At 46.0% G+C, this 18,713-nt stretch overlaps 1 protein-coding gene across 3 annotated transcripts in view; it reads right to left on the bottom strand.

Moving 5' to 3' along the window:
• LOC126259450 (probable cytochrome P450 301a1, mitochondrial) overlaps positions 1-18,713 on the bottom strand; it is a 301,288-nt gene that overhangs the window by 128,540 nt on the left and 154,035 nt on the right. For all 3 annotated transcript variants that reach the window (XM_049956269.1, XM_049956271.1, XM_049956270.1), the window contains exon 4: positions 13,273-13,385. In XM_049956269.1, the coding sequence (XP_049812226.1) occupies positions 13,273-13,385 (113 nt within the window). The remainder of the gene's footprint in view (positions 1-13,272; positions 13,386-18,713) is intronic.

The following is an 18,713-nucleotide window of genomic DNA, read 5'->3' as shown; positions in this document are numbered from 1 at the left end:
AGTTGTTCCAGTGAAGTTTTGTGTAGGTGCAAGTCGATAGTATATAATCAGACGTTTCGACATGGAGACGTTACAGTTTAGCGTAGAGGACCTATTGTGTTATGAGGTGGCCGTGACCAGAGCGTGAATGAAGTTGCCCAGTTTGATGGTGTACCATCAAGGGACTGTCCAACATGTCCACGAGGAATGGTGTACCACTTGCAGACATGTACACTACTGACCATTAAAATTGCTACACCACGAAGATGACGTGCTACAGACGTGAAATTTAACCGACAGGAAGAAGATGCTGTGATATGCAAGTGATAAGCTTTTCAGTGCATTCACACAAGGTTGGCGCCGGTGGCGGCACCTACAACGTGCTGACATGAGGAAAGTTTCCAACCGATTTCTCGTACACAAACAGCAGCTGACCGGCATCGCCTGGTGAAACGTTGTTGTGATGCCTCGTGCAAGGAGGATAAATGCGTACCATCACGTTTCCGACTTTGACAAAGATCGTATTGTAGCCTATCGCGATTGTGGTTTATTGTATCGCGACATTGCTGCTCGCGTTGGTCGAGATCCAATGACTGTTAGCAGAATATGGAATCGGTGGGTTCAGCAGGGTAATACGGAACGCCGTGCTGGATCCCAACGGCCTCGTATCAATAGCAGTCGAGATGACAGGCATCTTATCCGCATGGCTGTAACGGATCGTGCAGCCACGTCTCGATCCCTGAGTCAACAGATTGGGGCGTTTGCAACCATCTGTACGAACAGTTCGACGACGTTTGCCGCAGCATGGACTATCAGCTTGGAGATCATGGCTGCGGTTACCCTTGATGCTGTATCACAGACAGGAGCGCCTGTGATGGTGTACTCAACGACGAACCTGGGTGCACGAATGGCAAAACGTCATTTTTTCGGATGAATCCGGGTTCTGTTTACAGCATCATGATGGTCGCATCCGTGTTTGGCGACATTGCGGTGAACGCCCATTGGAAGCGTGTATTCGTCAACGCCATACTGGCGTTATCACCCGGCGTGATGGTATGGGATGCCATTGGTTACATGTCTCGGTCACCTCTTGTTCGCATTGACGGCACTTTGAACAGTGGACGTTACATTTCAGATGTGTTACGACCCGTGGCTCTACCCTTCATTCGATCCCTGCGAAACCCTACATTTCAGCAGGATAATGCACGACCGCATGTTGCAGGTCCTGTACGGGCCTTTCTGGATACAGGAAATTTTCGACTGCTGCCCTGGCGAGCACACTCTCCAGATCTCTCACCAATTGAAAACGCCTGGTCAATGGTGGCCGAGCAACTGGCTCGTCGCAATACGCCAGTCACTACTCTTGATGAACTGTGGTATCGTGTTGAAGGTGCATGGCAGCTGTACCTGTACACGCCATCCACGTTCTGTTTGACTCAATGCCCAGGCGTATCAAGGCCGTTATTACGGCCAGAGGTGGTTGTTCTGGGTACTGATTTCTGAGGATCTATGCACCCAAATTGCGTGAAAATGTAATCACATGTCAGTTCTAGTATAATATATTTGTCCAATGAATACCCGTTTATCATCTGCATTTCTTCTTGGTGTAGCAATTTTAATGGCCAGTAGTGAATGTATAGAAAATCATAGCGGTCCTATTACACTTCCCTGGGGCCACTCCTGACGATGCCCTTATCTCTGATGAACACTCACCGTCGAGGTCAACATACTAGGTTCTGTTACCCAAGAAGTCTACGAGTCACTCACCTATTTCATGTACACGTAAGTCCATTATCAGTCTGCGGTGGGGGACTGTGTCAAAAGCTTTCCGGAAATCTAGGAATATGGAATCTGCCTGTTGCCCTTCATCCTTAGGTCGCAGTATATCATGTAAGAAAAGGGCAAGCTGAGTTTTAAACGAGCGATAGTTTACAAAACCGTGCTGATTCGTAAACATAAGCTTTTCGGTCTCTAGAAAATTGATTACATTCGAATTCAGAATTTGTAACAAGACGACGTTGAAGATATTGGTCTGCAATTTTGCGAGTCTATTCTTTTACACTTCTGATATACAGAAGGTCCATCTCAACTACGGACGAATGTTACGAAGAGAACTGTATACAATAGACATTTGGAGTCGGATACCTCGCAAGAGGTCGCTGCTCGCAGCGGCACGTAAAGCTGCAACTCTACAATGGATGAAACAACACGGAAACTGAACAGTAGCTGACTGGAGACATGTAGCGTGATCCTAATAGTTGCAGTATCGCCTCATTTCAATACATGCAAGGCGTCGAGTGCACCGAAGGTCCGACGAGGTATTAAACGTGCAGTGTGTGTAGGGTGTAGTACAGGCCAGAGGCGGTGACGCGATGTGGGGGTGGTTTACGCACTGTGATTTCGGGCCATTCGTTCACGTTATCGTGAACATGAACCAGGATGTTTATTTCAACAGTCTTGGTGAATAAGCGTGCCGTTCCTTCTGCTCTTCAAGATCAGTATGCTGTGGACGTTTCTGGCGTCCATGGTGATAACAGCCATGTTGCTGCACTGACACGTTTCTTGTTTGGCGAACACTGAAGTAGGGACGCAAAAAACCGACCGGTTAAAACCGATACCGCTATATTAGTTCTGAATAACCGGTATATTTCGGTATTTATTTGGTCTCGGTTACAACAGGTATTTTTCATTTTTAGTAATAAGCAGGCATATCAAATTACCACAGAAGAAGTGCTAAAATTTTTCGTTTTTAATAAAACTTTTTTACAAACAGTAATACTCCTTTGTAAAATTTCCGCTTCTACGAAATATGTGGGTACTATAGAAAACAGGAAAAGCGATCATCGCTGTTTTAATAACGAAGCCAACAGTTAGAAACTGGGAACAAACTCATGACATAATAATCGGTACAACATTGTTGGGACAGTGTATCTGTTGCAGTGCGGCATGGCCTATTAGACAGTATGTGTGTACGTGCAGAGTGCATGAGTTGCGCCGGCCGTTGTGGCCGAACGGTTCTAGGCGCTTCAGTCCGGCACCGCGCTGCTGCTACGATCGCAGGTTCGAATCCTGGCTCGGGCATGAATGTGTGTGATGTCCTTAGGTTAGTTAGGCTTAAGTAGTTCTAAGTCTAGGGGACTGATGACCTTAGATGTTAAGTCCCATAGTGCTTACAGCCTTTTGAACCATTTTTTTCCAACATCAGTAGTAGAGAAACACTTATTTATAAGATATCGCGCAATGTCGACGACGCCAGGCGTAGAACAATTTGTGACCACAATGAGGGGTAGCAGCAGACTTTCTTCCTGTGTAACAGCCACGACTGGAAAGGGAAAGGAGGGAGGTGTTACTGTGATAGTGGATATCCCCTGCCACACACACTCACGTCGCTTGCAGAGTGCAGGGTAGACGTAATTGCAGACTGAACAGACGAAACGTGCTCTCAAACCTATCTGGATAGCTCAGCGGAAGAGAGTAATGCCTGTGAAAGGCGGATGTCTGAGGTCGAGCGCCGATCTACCACAATGTTTTAATGTCTCAAGAACATCCCTGCAAAAATCAAGAAAACTGGAAATGTGCCTCATTTTACGAAGAGGATGGTGTCACACGCAGGCAGAAACGTTATAGAGTTACTTTTTTATTCTTATTTATTTATTCGCTGGCTTTGAATTTTGACCTGTTGAATAGGTTACTATAGCAGGTCGTGTCATATCTGTCATTATAGTTTTTTTTTAATTGCTTGCACATTTATTCTGCTGAAGAAAATAAAGATATTATCCAGTTATCCCATGTTAATATGTTAGTAAACTACTGTTACGTATCTTATGACACTATGGCAGTGTGTTATAACTAGGGCCCGGATTTAATGAGACGTCACATTTTTTCTGAACTGTAGGGTGAATTATAGAACAATTTATACACAAATATAGGCAGTTTTGTGCCGAAAAATGCATTTTGATTGTGCATATAAAGTCATATTTCAACAAAATTTAGTAATCGGTCATATATAATAGGTCATATTTCCGTCAACTTTTGCCAAAAATGAGTATACCGTTTTTCTCGTATCTTACGGGACACACTAATAAGAAAATAAATATGTTGCTCACGAGACAATATTTAACGTGCTATTATGAAAGATAAACAGATAAATTAGTACACAGCTTTATTTCTCAGGACTGTAGCAGAAAATCGGTGTACCACAACAGTCGTTTCGCGAACATAAAACATTTTTGCGCAGAGTCGACAGTACGCTCTCAGAGCCAACAAAGGCGGCTTCTGCCGTAATAATCATCGCAGTCGCACAGGTGTTCCCAGTAACCAGTTTGAATACAGCCTTTGCCTTGTTCAACATGCCTAAAGCAAAGAGCTCTGACAGCGAGGAGTTGCGAGGATATGTTCGAGAACTTGGAGAGAAGTTCTTTAGTACTGATGGGAAAATCTTATTTTGTAAACTGTGTGAAGTTAACGTTAGTGCAGAAAAGCACTTTGATGTGCAACAACACTGATACCGCTAAACACAGCAGCTGTGTGAAATGAAGTGCTGAAAATAACAACAGGCAAACGCTGTTATTTGAACAGACAGGTCAATCGTCAACCGTGCAATCATTCTGCAAGGATTTGTGTGAGATGATGGTGTCCTGCAACATCGACGCTTCAGACGGTTCCTGGAGAAGTACGCAACACTGAGAAAGAACTATTTATTCGTATGCTACAATAATGTGCTCAACAAAATACGAATTACTATTGCTGAGCAAAAGATCTGGCTGTCGATAGATGAAACTACGGATATTAGTGGGCGATATATTGCAAATGTTGTTCCTGGTGTTCTAAAAGTTGATGGCCCTGGAGATATGTTCCTACTAACGTGTGAAGCTCTCGATAGAGTAAACAATTCGATGATTGCTGTTTCGTTTGACAAGTCTCTGAAGCTACTGTGGTCGCATTGTGTGAAAAGGGACAACGTTTTGCTGCTTGTAACAGATGGTGCTTCATATATGGCTAAAACAGCCAAAGGCCTTCAGATTCTCTACCGCAGTATGGTGTACGCCACTTGTCTTCCACATGCGCTGCACAGAATTGCCGAAGAGGTGCGATCAAATTACCCTGACGTGGACAAATCAATTTCCTGTGGCAAGAAACTCTATGTGAAGGCTCCGCTACGGGTGCAGAAATTCAAGGAACAAGCACCTTCAACGCCGCTCCCACCTAAACCTGTTCTTACACGATGGGGTTCTCGGCTTAATGCTGCTGCGTAGTACTGCACCAACTACACCCAAATAAAGACAATCTTCTGTGAGCTTGATAGCGATGGATCAAGTGCTATCAAAATTGTGAAAGAAGTTTTTACAGATACATTGTCTCGAAACTTGGGATACATCAACGCCAATTTTTCAGTGATATCAAAAGCCATCAAACGACTGGAAGATGTTCGCACTCAGCTATGTGAGGCCCTGAGTATTGTGCAACATCTGCAGAGCGAGTTGGATCGAGCTCGTGGCCATGTGGCTGACAAAGTGAAAACCAAATTGCAAAGTGTTCCCCAACGGAATCCTGGATATCCTGCACTGTGCAAAATTAGTGACAGTCTTTCAGGGAATGCAGCAACATTTGAAGATACTGAAACACAGCTGAACTCCAGTGACCTGGCTGCCTTCAAATACGCTCCAGCGACGTCTTGTGAAGTGGAGAGGAGCTTTTCCAGGTACAAAACTATCCTCAGCGACAACCGTAGGTCTTTGACAATGGAAAACCTGAAAATTCAACTTGTGATCCAGTGCAACTTTGCAGATACTTAAGATTGAAATACGGTATTAAATAATGTGAAACGCTTTAAATACTATGTAGAAATAAAAACATTGTTTTACTGTTTCGATAGATGATCTTTTCACTGTACTTTGTGTTTAGAAAATAAAACATTCAGACATTCAAAAAATTGGTGCAAATTAGTCACAAGCCCTACAGAAATAAAGAACTATACTTACAATATTTTGAGAAGTGAATTTTGTATTACTTTATGGTGAATAAAAAATTAAATAAACAAATAAGAATGCTTTAAATAAACTTCTATTAAGTCATATTTTGTTTTTAAGGTCATATTTATGTACGTTTTAGGTCATAAATGCTTGCATATTTCACTGTTTTTTAGGTAATTAAAATCCGGGCCCCAGTTATAACTATATAACTAAATTACTGAGCCGTGGTGGGGTTGCTGGCGTCGCGCTTCGAATTGCTGAAGCCACTAGGTCGAGCTGTCATGTGATCTCCCTCTGGTTTGAGGCCACTAAGATCTTCGCTCGAGGTCGTTAATGGGGATTGGGCGTGTTGAGACGTGGCGAGTTGGGGAGTGGTAACGGAGTGAGGAGGACGGTCTGAGAGACACGCCCGGCGAGTAAGGCGAGCACTTGTGCAAGCGTCTTGGGCACGGAGTCCAGTGAGTGGTCGCTGGGCATACTTGTGGGCCAATCTGAATCCGTGGCTTAGCCAGCCACACTTCGATGGGAGAGTTTAAGCCAGTTTCACTGAGCTGAATTATGGGCCCCCTTTGAAACCGGAAAGCTTCAGCATCGATTCATAACTTCAGTTAAGTTTTGGAGTTTGAGGTCTAGTTGGTAATTTCTCTTAACTGAAGCTGTTACTAAAAGAGGCCTGCCTTTTTCTATATTGAAAATTTTACTTAACTAAAGCTGTTACTATTGAAGGCCTGGCTGTTTTCTATTTGGCAATTCTATTAGGGGCCTTCAAAAAGAAACGAGACGGATTCTGGAATTCGCAAACCTGTGAGCAGGAGGGTAATATCGTGGCGTGTGTAACGATGTGTGGTTCCGACCATAGCGTGGAAGTTCACAGCCCGTCGCACGTCATATGACTATACCGAGCTAGCAGCAGCATGCATCAACCATCCAGCGCTGCCAGTCGCGTTGCAAACAGTGACATGGAGGCGTCAAATGAAGAGCAAGGCGGTGTTGTTCGTTTTCTGACAGCGGAAGGAGTAGGAGGAATGGACATTCATTGACAAATGTCACAAGTGTACGGCGAACACTGCATGTCCCTTGCAAGGGTCAAGGCGTGGCACAAGCGCTTCAGGGAAGGACAAGTGTCGTTAGCTGATGATGCACGGTCCGGAGCACCACACTGAATTACCGATGACATCGTTCAGCTGATGGATGCACTCATTGCCCAGGACCTCCGACTGACAGTGAAAGCCATAGCTGCCGTGGTCTGATTGAGCGTCGGAAGTGCTCACACCATCATGAAGAAACGACTGCACATGCACACCAATGGGTGCTCCACAGTGTTCAACCACAACAGGAAGTATGTCGAATGGCTCACTGTCTTGCTCATGTGCAGCACTATGCTCGGGAAGGGAAAGCGTTCCTGGCATGAGTGGTAGCTGGAGGTGAGTCGTGGTGTCATCACATCGAAACAGAATCAAAACGACAAAGTCTCCAGTGGAAGCATCCAGGGTTACCGCCACCAAAAAAAAAAAAAAAGCCAAAGCTATCCACACACGTGCAGGAAAGATTATGCTGACGTTCTTCTTTGACCAAGACGGCCCGCTTGTGATTCACTTCCTGCAGCACGGGACAACAGTGAATGCCCAAGTGAATGCCCAGCGTTACTCGCAAGCCTACACCACCCTTCGCCAAGCGATCAAATCAAAACGATCAGGTAATCTCACCCGTGGGATCGTTTTGCTCCACGACAGTGCAAAGCCTCATACGGCCAACACAGTCGCGGCACTCCTGTAGAAAATTAAACGAGAGGTTCTCGGCCACCCTCCATACAGTCCGGACCTCTCTCCCTGTGATTACGCCATTTTCGCTTCCCTTAAAAAGCCTCTGAGGGGCAAACGATTCACCTTGGACGACGACGTCCAGCTGTACGTGCGGAACTGGTTAACATCGCAGCCCCGGGAATTTTATGAGACAGCCATTCACTGCCATTCAGAGTGAAACAAGTGTCTCAACAACCAGGGTCAATACTTCTAACATACAGGTACTGGTTTCTGTAATTATGACTCCGGCTCGTTTCTTTTTGAACGCCCCTTATACTTAACTGACGCTGTTATCATTGAAGGCCTGCCAGTTTTCTGTTTGGTAATTTCACTTAACTGAAGCTGTTATTACTGAAGGCCTGCCTGTTTCCTATTTGATAGTTTTACTTAACTGAAACTGTTATTATTGAATGCCTGGATGCTTCCTTTTAATTAAATCAAAAGCTATTTCATTATTTGGGTTAGCTGAAAGTGTTATTAATCAACATCTACCTGTTTTATTGCTCTATTATTGACCTCTGGTATCTTACTCAATCTGTGTTGTAATTAGCTGAAATTGTGATTGCCAAAGGCCTACCTGTTTCATAGGTATTTATGTCAATAAGGGAGTAACAGGAAATGACACATGATGGTACATGGGCCCTAACCTTCCGCCTTACATCCCTTGATCCATAATTGTAGGTTTCAATTACAAGTACACTACAAAATAAAGCTATGTTAATTAATTAAATTGACTATTCTCAGTTACATATCGTGTAATAATAACTGCTTACACCGCACTAAGTGATGTAGGGGAAGTTGATACGATCAGTTTGATATAAAACACTTGTGGTCGAATCAGGCAATAGTCAGGCAATGCTTATAAAACCCAGAGATGAAGTGCAAAAGATCTCTTTTGGGAACGAATTCCGTCGTTCTTCTGTGCCCTTTTACATTTGGTTTTTACAGCCTGTAGCTGGTCTGAGCATAGGCAATACCGGTTCTCCTCAGATGACCGAAGTTAAACGCTGTCACGTTTGGCTAGCACTAAGACAAGTGACCATCCAGGTCAGCCAAGTACTGTTGGTCAGCAGGATGCGCTCAGTCCTTACGAGGCCAGTTGAGGAGCTATTTGACTGAGAAGTAGCGGCTCCAGAAACTGAAACTGACAACGACTGGCAGAGCGGTGTGCTGATCACATGGCCTGTGGTATCTGCATCCGGTGATGCCTGTGAGCTCAGGATCACACTGTTGGGCCTTCAAGACCTATTCGGACGAAGTTTTTTATTATAGCTCTTTACCGTCTACAGCAACTAACAAATGTGTGACACGCTGTTGACTAGTAAATGTGTGAGGCGTCGTAGGTCCTTTGTTCACTTCAAATTCCTCCACCCGAATATTTGGAAACGTTGTCTGAACACGTGTACCATAGCATCTACAACGTTAAGAACCCAGTCATGCACAGTGGTGTCCTCTCCAGCGTTCTAATGACTGATGTCCTCGATTGAAGGTAAACCAATAAATCATCAAATTTTTACGGTTGGGAACAAATTACAGGAAGGTAAGGTAACTAATAAGGGACCACAAACAGGAAAAAAATAAATGCGTTATTAATAATTGCCGGCCGGAGTGGCCGTGCGTTTCTGGGCGCTACAGTCTGGAACCGAGTGACCGCTACGGTCGCAGGTTCGAATCCTGCCTCGGGCATGGATGTGTGTGATGTCCTTAGGTTAGTTAGGTTTAATTAGTTCTGAGTTCTAGGCGACTGATGACCTCAGAAGTAAGTCGCATAGTGCTCAGAGCCATTTGAACCATTATTAATAATTGTTTCAGTGAATTAAGAAAATTATACAGTTGCCAGGTACAAAATGCCATCCTACATACGAAGAAGTGATCACCATAATAAAACAAGAGAAGAGCTCATACAGAAAGATTTATGTGTTAATTTTTCCCACGCACTGTTAGAGAGTGGAACGGTAGAGAAATAGTCTGAAGGTGCTTCGAAGAACCCTCTGCCAGGCAGTTACGGATGAATTGCAGAGTAGTCACGTAGTTGTAAATGTTTGGCCCAATGCAGGATGCACTCTGCGGAAAGCAGTACGTGGTTGATGGGGAGGTAATTGATGTGGTTAGATGTTGGCTCTTGACGTCGGCCATACAGGCCGTCCCAGTGAGATGTAAAACCGTCGCACTGAACAGACATTATGTTAAAAACAGGGTTCTGTAGCCAAAAGATGTTGATGATGATGTTTGGTTCGTGGGGTGCTCAACTGCGCAGTTATCAGCGCCCGTACAAATTCCCAACCTTTGCTCAGTCCAATATCGCCACTTTCATGAATGATTATGAAATGATGAGGACAACACAAACACCCAGTCATCTCGAGGTAGGTGAAAATCCCTGACCCCGCCGGGAATCGAACCCGGGACCCTGGTGTAGCCAAAAGAATGGTGAATAATATGGTGTATTGGAATCCTGAATAAAACCAACTTGCTTTCAGCAAAAATTATGTTACATTACTTATTGAATGTCCCCCGTATAGCCATTTTATAGACAACCAGCTCTACTGAATGGTAGCAGGTCCCAATAATTATTCAGGCATGAAGAGACTTGAGCAGGTAAGAGAAGCTTGCAGAGCTGTATCAACCCAGTCTTCGGGATACAGATCACAGCAGCTACGATTGTGGCTTCTTAGCGTCACATCTCACTGGTGGAGCGGGTCCTTCTCACTACGAATGGCTTGCCAAATATTCCCTCAAGCCCACAATAAAATAATATTCCCTTATATGTTATGGCCTATCACACGTTCATTGACAACACTAAGTGTGCTCGACGACTGTCATTGGAAAAACTGTTGTGTGTGTAAGTCTAAGTTTTGCCTCTCTATTCGACTGATGACCATAGCTGTTAAGTCCCATAGTGCTCAGAGCCATTGGAACCATTTGCCTCTCTATTCACCACTCACCCACAACGTCGTACACCAACTGCATCAATTTCTCAGCAGCCGATCCCCTGCCTATCCGAGATCGAAAACTGCAGCGTGATGGTTGCTCGAATCACAATTATGACAGGCAAGGACAGGTCCATGTTCAACTGGTTTTGATAAAACTAGATGATGATGATGATATTTGGTTTGGGGGGCGCTCAACTACGCCGTCATCAGCGCCCGTACAAAGTCGCAATTTTTACACGGTCCAATTTTTTTACGAATGATGATGAAATGATGAGTATAACACAAACACCCAGTCCCCGGGCAGAGCATAAAACTAGAGCAAATTAGTAATAATATACTACGCGTTAATAAGCACAGCACACAAAAAATTTGTCTCCACATTGAGACATCACGCTGAAGCCACGTACCAATGATTACAGAGTTACCAAACTGTGGGGGTGTTGGTTACGATGTTTCACCGATTTTCGTGAATCGTACAAAACTTTTCTGTGGGCTTCAGAATCGGATGATTTAGCTTTTCAGTCGAGGAAAGATAGCGTGCCCTATGAACACTTCCGCTATCATCTTGGAAGAAGGGAATGTCCACAACATACTCAGTATGGGGATGTACACCAGGAAAGACGTCTCCATTTTGATCCGATGACGGCATATGCCACCTGGGTGATAGGACATGGTTTAAATGGCTCTAAGCACAATGGGACTTAACATCTGAGTCATCAGTCCCCTGGACTACTTAAACCTAACTAAACTAAGGACATCACACACATCCATGGCCGAGGCAGGATTCGAACCTGCGACCGTAGCAGCAGCGCTGTTCCGGACTGAAGCGCCTAGAACCGCTCGGCCACAGCGGGAGGCGATAGGACATGTACTGATAATAATTTCTACGTCGTCCGTCAACATGGAGCGTGGTGGGATAGCTACCAGAGCGCCATCTGTCTCTACCGTTTAATAGGGAATGTTGACAGTCAGAAGGCACGGTCTGGTGCAAACGTGCGAAGCAAGCAACCATACCATAGAGATGCATTTATTCTTCCTACAGCCTACTGAGCGAGTTTGAAAAAGGTCGTATTGTGGATTTCCGAATGGCGGGATGGTCCTTTCGGAGAAATGCCACACATGTTGGACTTGCTGCGTCAATTGTGCAACGATGCTGGTATCAGTGTCATGTGGACGTCCTCACAGCTGTAGACGAGGTTCTAGACGTCCATGCAGCACAGACGCCGCCAGGATCGTAGTATTGGAAGATCAGTAGTGGCAAATTGTACAGCTACCACAGCACAGACAAGAGATCTTGTGAGTATAGACGTGTCAACGCGAACCGTTGTGAACCAGTTATTAGCTGAGGGACTGTGGGCATACACGCCTCTAGCCCGCCTTCCACACACGCCATAGCATTGACGTGCACCGCTTGACTGTTGCCGTTAGACAGAGGATCACTTGGAAGATGGAATGGCGCACTGGTGTCTTCAACGGTGAAGGCATATTTTGCCTTCACGCAAGTGATGGTCGTTTGCATATACGATGTAGATCTGGTGAGTGCTGAGTCATAGAGTGCATTCATCCAACACACACTGGCCCCCACCCCAGGCCTTATGATCAGGGGTGCAATACTTGCCGTTCTTGCAACAGGATAATGCTCGCCCACGCTCTGTCTTCGAAACTCAAAGTGCTCTGCAAGGCGTGCAGCAACTTCCCTGGCCAGCACGATCTCCGGACTTGTCTCCAGCCGAGGAAGTGTGGCATGTGATGGAAAGATAAGTAACTCGGAGACTCGTCAACCAACCAATCTTACAAAACAACGTGAAAGTTCGAGCAGGTGCGGCGTAAAGTATGCCAGGCCGGTATTGCCATATGAACGATCGACTGGATACCAGAGTCAGCGCCTGCATTGCCTCCTCCAACCAGCTACTAGTCAGTTTCTGTGTTGTTTGGCCTATTGAAGACGTGCTGCTGTGATCAACGACCTCGAGCGAGGTACCCAAGTGCAAAGTTACATTAGATCCAGTTCTCTTCACAGTGTTTGCTCAGATATTGGTTGGAATGGACTTGCATTCATTGCCGACGACAATTCTTGTCAGGCGTGAAAGATTCCCATTGACAAGGTGTGCTACTCGCTCTGGTGGTCCCTGTCGTCTACGATCTTTTCACCGTTCTTACTCCGAGTTAAATGGGTGCGAATGGCGCACCATATCTTGTAGACACGTTGAACTATCCGCGTTGACAAACTAACTTCATTCACTGTGTAGTCACGGGCACTTCCGAACAAAACCGCTCTGTTTCTTTCATTCTGTTACGTCTCCAAAGTCGACCCGGCTTACAGCTCTGATTCCACACATCTAATTGGCACATAAACACCACTTCACTGCTGTGACGTGCATCGGAAATGGACAGTCACACGAAAGCCTGACAGTTCTTCGCAATATACAATGCTACAAAGTGACCAGTATGCTCTTTTAACGGGTTAGTGAGTTGACTAATATTTTGGCCGATATGCTTAATTAGCTGTAGAAATACATACACAGGTATATGAACATGCATGCTTCAGAAGTCACAACTATTTATAAATTGCTCGCCGTGATAACTCACGTGAAGGCAACTCCCTGTATGTCCCCGAACAAGTCCTTGCGTGTGACCTCCCGGTAGAACTGGAGGGACTTGATGGAGTCGCGCACCGGCCGTGGGCCCTCATTCCGGTACACCTGGAACACAGCACCACATCATATGTAGGCTGAGCACACTACAAATGCGGTCTGGAAGACGATCCGATTTATTAAGTTGGTGCATAAGTTTGTAGCATTTTTTCATAAGTTTAATAAACACAACAGATACACATAATAGAGACTATAATGATCAATAATATATTCTCCTTCACTATTTACGAGGATATTTCGGAAAGTAAAGATACACCGTACGCCAGAGGAACAGAAGAGTTTTGGCGAGCAAGTTAGCAACACTGGTGTTAACCTTGAACCGTTAGCTTTCTCCTCGCGGTCGTTCGGCAGTTGAACGTTGCTTCTGGTTGGAGTAGGTCGTGTTTAAAATGGCTGCGCCGATTCACAATCCTGCCAAATGCGAAGTGCGTTCCGTCATACGTTTTCTTCATACAAAAGGTCAGCGACCAGCGGATATTCACAAAGAAATTGTTTCTGTTTATGGGAACATTATGAATCGACAAAGTATAACGAAATGGTGTCGTCATTTCTCTGAAGGTAGGACCGATGTTCATGATGAACAAAGAAGAGGTCGGCTATCTGTGATCTCTGATGCCCTTCTTCGGAGAACGGATGAAGCAATTCATGCGAATAGACGTCTTACACTGAAAGAATTGCATCAGATCATACCGGACACGTCAATGACAACTCTTTATGACTTTGTGACTGTCAAGTTAGGGTACAGGAAATTGTGTGCGCGCTAGGTTCCAAAACTGTTAACGGAAGAACACAAAAAGAAAAGGATGGGCTTTGCACTCGACTTCCTCACACGCTATGCTGAAGCAGGTGATGAGTTACTTGATCAGAATGTGACAGGTGACAAGATGTGGGTTTATCACCATGCACCTGAATCCAAGCAACAATCTATGCAATGGCGCCATTCGAATTCACCAAAAGCCAAGAAATGCAAAACGTCGATTTCAGCGAAGAAAATAATGGCTTCTGTTTTTTGGGACAGACAAGGCATTCTTCTGTTGGAATTTATGCCTCCTGGAACGACAATTAATGCTGCTGCATATTGCCAGACTTTGAAACGTCTTCGAAGGGCAATTCAAAACAAACGCAGGGGAATGCTGACAAGTGGAGTCCGCTTGCTTCATGACAACGCTCGGCCTCACATAGCGCTGGTAACCAAAGCACTACTCAAACAATTCAAATGGGGCGTATTGCACCATCCGCCATACAGCCCGGACCTTGCGCCCACCGACTGCCATGTCTTCCGTTACCTGAAGTAACATCTTGGTGGAAAATCATTCCACGACGATGAAGAGATCAAAGATGAAGTTGAAATGTGGTTCCGACAACAGGCGGCAACCTTCTATGACTGTGGGATACAAAAGCTTGTGCACCGACTTAACAAATGTTTGGATAACGGGGGTGATTATGTCGAAAAATAACAAATAATCCAGTTAATAAGATGTAACTGACGTTTTCTAAATAAATGTTCTATTTAAGGACTGCGAGCCATTGTATCTTTACTTTTCAAAATGCCCTCGTACAACAGTCTTCCAACGCTGAGTTAACTTTTTGATTCCACGACTGTAGAAATCACGTGATTTTGAGCGTAGCAGAATGCGGACGGTCGTTATCAAGGAGTAGCATCATTTCAAGCAGTCTTCCTGATCGTTACTCTTGGACTGCGTTTGCAGGGCGTCACAGTTGTTGAAAATAAATGTCAGCAGTGATGGTCACAGCGCGGGGAAAGATTGCGTAGTACACCACACCGTCACTCTTCTGCCAGGTACATCACATTATCTGTTGTGAATGCGCGCAGGTATTTGTACGGGACGTTGCTGCTTTCTCTGGGCTCAACCCTTCCTCACCATTTCTCATCACCAGTAACGATACATGATAAGAAAGATCGCTGTTTTTCATGAGACAGTTGATGATCAGCACGCAGAGATGCTCATATGGCCACCTGCTGATTTTTGGGATTTTCGCTTAGAGCGTGTGGTACCCTTGAAACCGATTTCTGAACCTTCCCCACTGCATGCAAATATCGCATTATGGTGGAATGTTACAGTTCATTACATTTGCCAGTTCTCGATTACACTAACGTGGATCGTCGTGGATTAATGCGTTTAAACGATCTTCATCAAAATGGTTCAGATGGCTCTGAGCAATATGGGACTTAACATCTAAGGTCATCAGTCCTCTAGAATTAGAACTACTTAAACCTAACTAACCTAAGGACATCACACACATCCATGCCTGAAGCAGGATTCGAACCTGCGACCGTAGCAGCAGCGCGGTTCCGGACTGAAGCGCCTAGAACCGCTCGGCCATAGCGGCCGGCGATCTTCATCAAACCCCAAGGTCTTCCCGAACGTGGAATCACTAATGTCGAAACAATCTTCCTTTAATCAGGCAAACCATTTTCTTCTCATGCTATGTCCAATGACATTATCTCCATATTCGGATCCAGTTTCTGGGTGCCTGTTTCCAGTCTATTGAACTCAAACAAAAGACTATGTCTCAAATGTTCCGATATCTCTGCCTGGCAGTCCATTTTCTAGCGTCCACGGTTCCATTCACTATCTCCAGATGGCAAAATGACAATATGTAAACTCATAAAGCATCAGCGAACTAAAAATAAAAAATGAACATCGATAAAACACTTATAACAACTGGAGTACCAACATACAAAACAAAAACGCTACGAAGTTATGCACCAACCTAATAGAACACTTCTTCACACTCCATTACCTAAGTGAAGCTCTTACGGTGTCTCAAAAAATTGTTGATGAAAATGTTTAAAACTTGAAATAAGTAAAGTTAATGTTGTGTTGAAGACTGAACTGAATGCAACCGATGCTACGGTCGCAGGTTCGAATCCTGCCTCGGGCATGGATGTGTGTCATGTCCTTAGGTTGGTTAGGTTTAAGTAGTTCTAAGTTCTAGGGGACTGATGACCACAGACGTTAAGTCCCATAGTGCTCAGAGCCATTTGAACCATTTTTTGAATGCAACCGAACGTCTGGCTGTTTGTTGTCTAGAGGGGTTAGCAGGAGCCGTCACTGTCAGCGCAAGTTGCATATAAGCTGCATGTAAATACAGTAGCTGTAAGCCGTGCCGGCTTACTGGCACACCTCAGGTTGCCAGCCGGTCGCTCGCCATGCGACACCCGCTCCATGAAGGGCCGTGGCGGACTCGGGTGGCAGCGAGGAGCCCAGTGCGAATGTGCCTGGCGGTTGACGCCGAGATGAGATGCTATTATGTCTAGAAACCATGAATCCACTCGAACGAGATTTATTTGTGTCTGTTTCACATTGATGGTGTATGTGGCAACTGGCGAGGTGAGCCATATAAGCTCACCTCTCTTTTATTTATTTTGCTAGTGTTAACAACTGCTATGTTTTCTGTACCTTAACCACCTGAAAATTTGCGTTGTTATAATAAATAGCGCTGTCCATGATGGAAAATTTGTCATTTAGAATACACATTTCCGTCACGCATAAGCTTTCGATCTACACTCCTGGAAATTGAAATAAGAACACCGTGAATTCATTGTCCCAGGAAGGGGAAACTTTATTGACACATTCCTGGGGTCAGATACATCACATGATCACACTGACAGAACCACAGGCACATAGACACAGGCAACAGAGCATGCACAATGTCGGCACTAGTACAGTGTATATCCACCTTTCGCAGCAATGCAGGCTGCTATTCTCCCATGGAGACGATCGTAGAGATGCTGGATGTAGTCCTGTGGAACGGCTTGCCATGCCATTTCCACCTGGCGCCTCAGTTGGACCAGCGTTCGTGCTGGACGTGCAGACCGCGTGAGACGACGCTTCATCCAGTCCCAAACATGCTCAGTGGGGGACAGATCCGGAGATCTTGCTGGCCAGGGTAGTTGACTTACACCTTCTAGAGCACGTTGGGTGGCACGGGATACATGCGGACGTGCATTGTCCTGTTGGAACAGCAAGTTCCCTTGCCGATCTAGGAATGGTAGAACGATGGGTTCGATGACGGTTTGGATGTACCGTGCACTATTCAGTGTCCCCTCGACGATCACCAGTGGTGTACGGCCAGTGTAGGAGATCGCTCCCCACACCATGATGCCGGGTGTTGGCCCTGTGTGCCTCGGTCGTATGCAGTCCTGATTGTGGCGCTCACCTGCACGGCGCCAAACACGCATACGACCATCATTGGCACCAAGGCAGAAGCGACTCTCATCGCTGAAGACGACACGTCTCCATTCGTCCCTCCATTCACGCCTGTCGCGACACCACTGGAGGCGGGCTGCGCGATGTTGGGGCGTGAGCGGAAGACGGCCTAACGGTGTGCGGGACCGTAGCCCAGCTTCATGGAGACGGTTGCGAATGGTCCTCGCCGATACCCCAGGAGCAACAGTGTCCCTAATTTGCTGGGAAGTGGCGGTGCGGTCCCCTACGGCACTGCGTAGGATCCTACGGTCTTGGCGTGCATCCGTGCGTCGCTGCGGTCCGGTCCCAGGTCGACGGGCACGTGCACCTTCCGCCGACCACTGGCGACAACATCGATGTACTGTGGAGACCTCACGCCCCACGTGTTGAGCAATTCGGCGGTACGTCCACCCGGCCTCCCGCATGCCCACTATACGCCCTCGCTCAAAGTCCGTCAACTGCACATACGGTTCACGTCCACGCTGTCGCGGCATGCTACCAGTGTTAAAGACTGCGATGGAGCTCCGTATGTCACGGCAAACTGGCTGACACTGACGGCGGCGGTGCACAAATGCTGCGCAGCTAGCGCCATTCGACGGCCAACACCGCGGTTCCTGGTGTGTCCGCTGTGCCGTGCGTGTGATCATTGCTTGTACAGCCCTCTCGCAGTGTCCGGAGCAAGTATGGTGGGTCTGACACACCGGTGTCAATGTGTTCTTTTTTCCATTTCCAGGAGTGTATTTGTTCCTCCGGATTTCGAGGATGTCTACTCATATTCACTACTTAACTATCCCAGTCGATCAGTCGATTATGGGCTGATTAAGGTCCGCCTGGATAGCTGCGTGCGTTAGCACGCCGCTTTCGGGATTCGGGAGAGGCGCCGACTCCGGATCGAATCTGCCTGAGGGATAACGATGAATACCAGACTGGATATCGTTTTTAGGCAGTTTTCTGCATCTAACTGCCTGAATACAGGCCTGATTCCCACATCCCGCCTCAGCTGTACGGTTTGCAAACACATCTCACACTTTTGCAAGGGATAACACTAGACGGAGACAGATGGGGTACACCAGCTCCATGTCGGGGAGGAGTGGGCAGCTACAAGAAGGCCATCCAGCCATGCTGCACCCACTCACATCGCCAAATCCAGGTTAACATGCTA

Source organism: Schistocerca nitens, chromosome 5 (genome assembly GCF_023898315.1).
Source record: "Schistocerca nitens isolate TAMUIC-IGC-003100 chromosome 5, iqSchNite1.1, whole genome shotgun sequence".
Classification (NCBI taxonomy): Eukaryota; Metazoa; Arthropoda; class Insecta; order Orthoptera; family Acrididae; genus Schistocerca; species Schistocerca nitens.
Note: the sequence above shows the minus strand (reverse complement) of the source record. Positions and strands in the feature narration are given on the sequence as shown.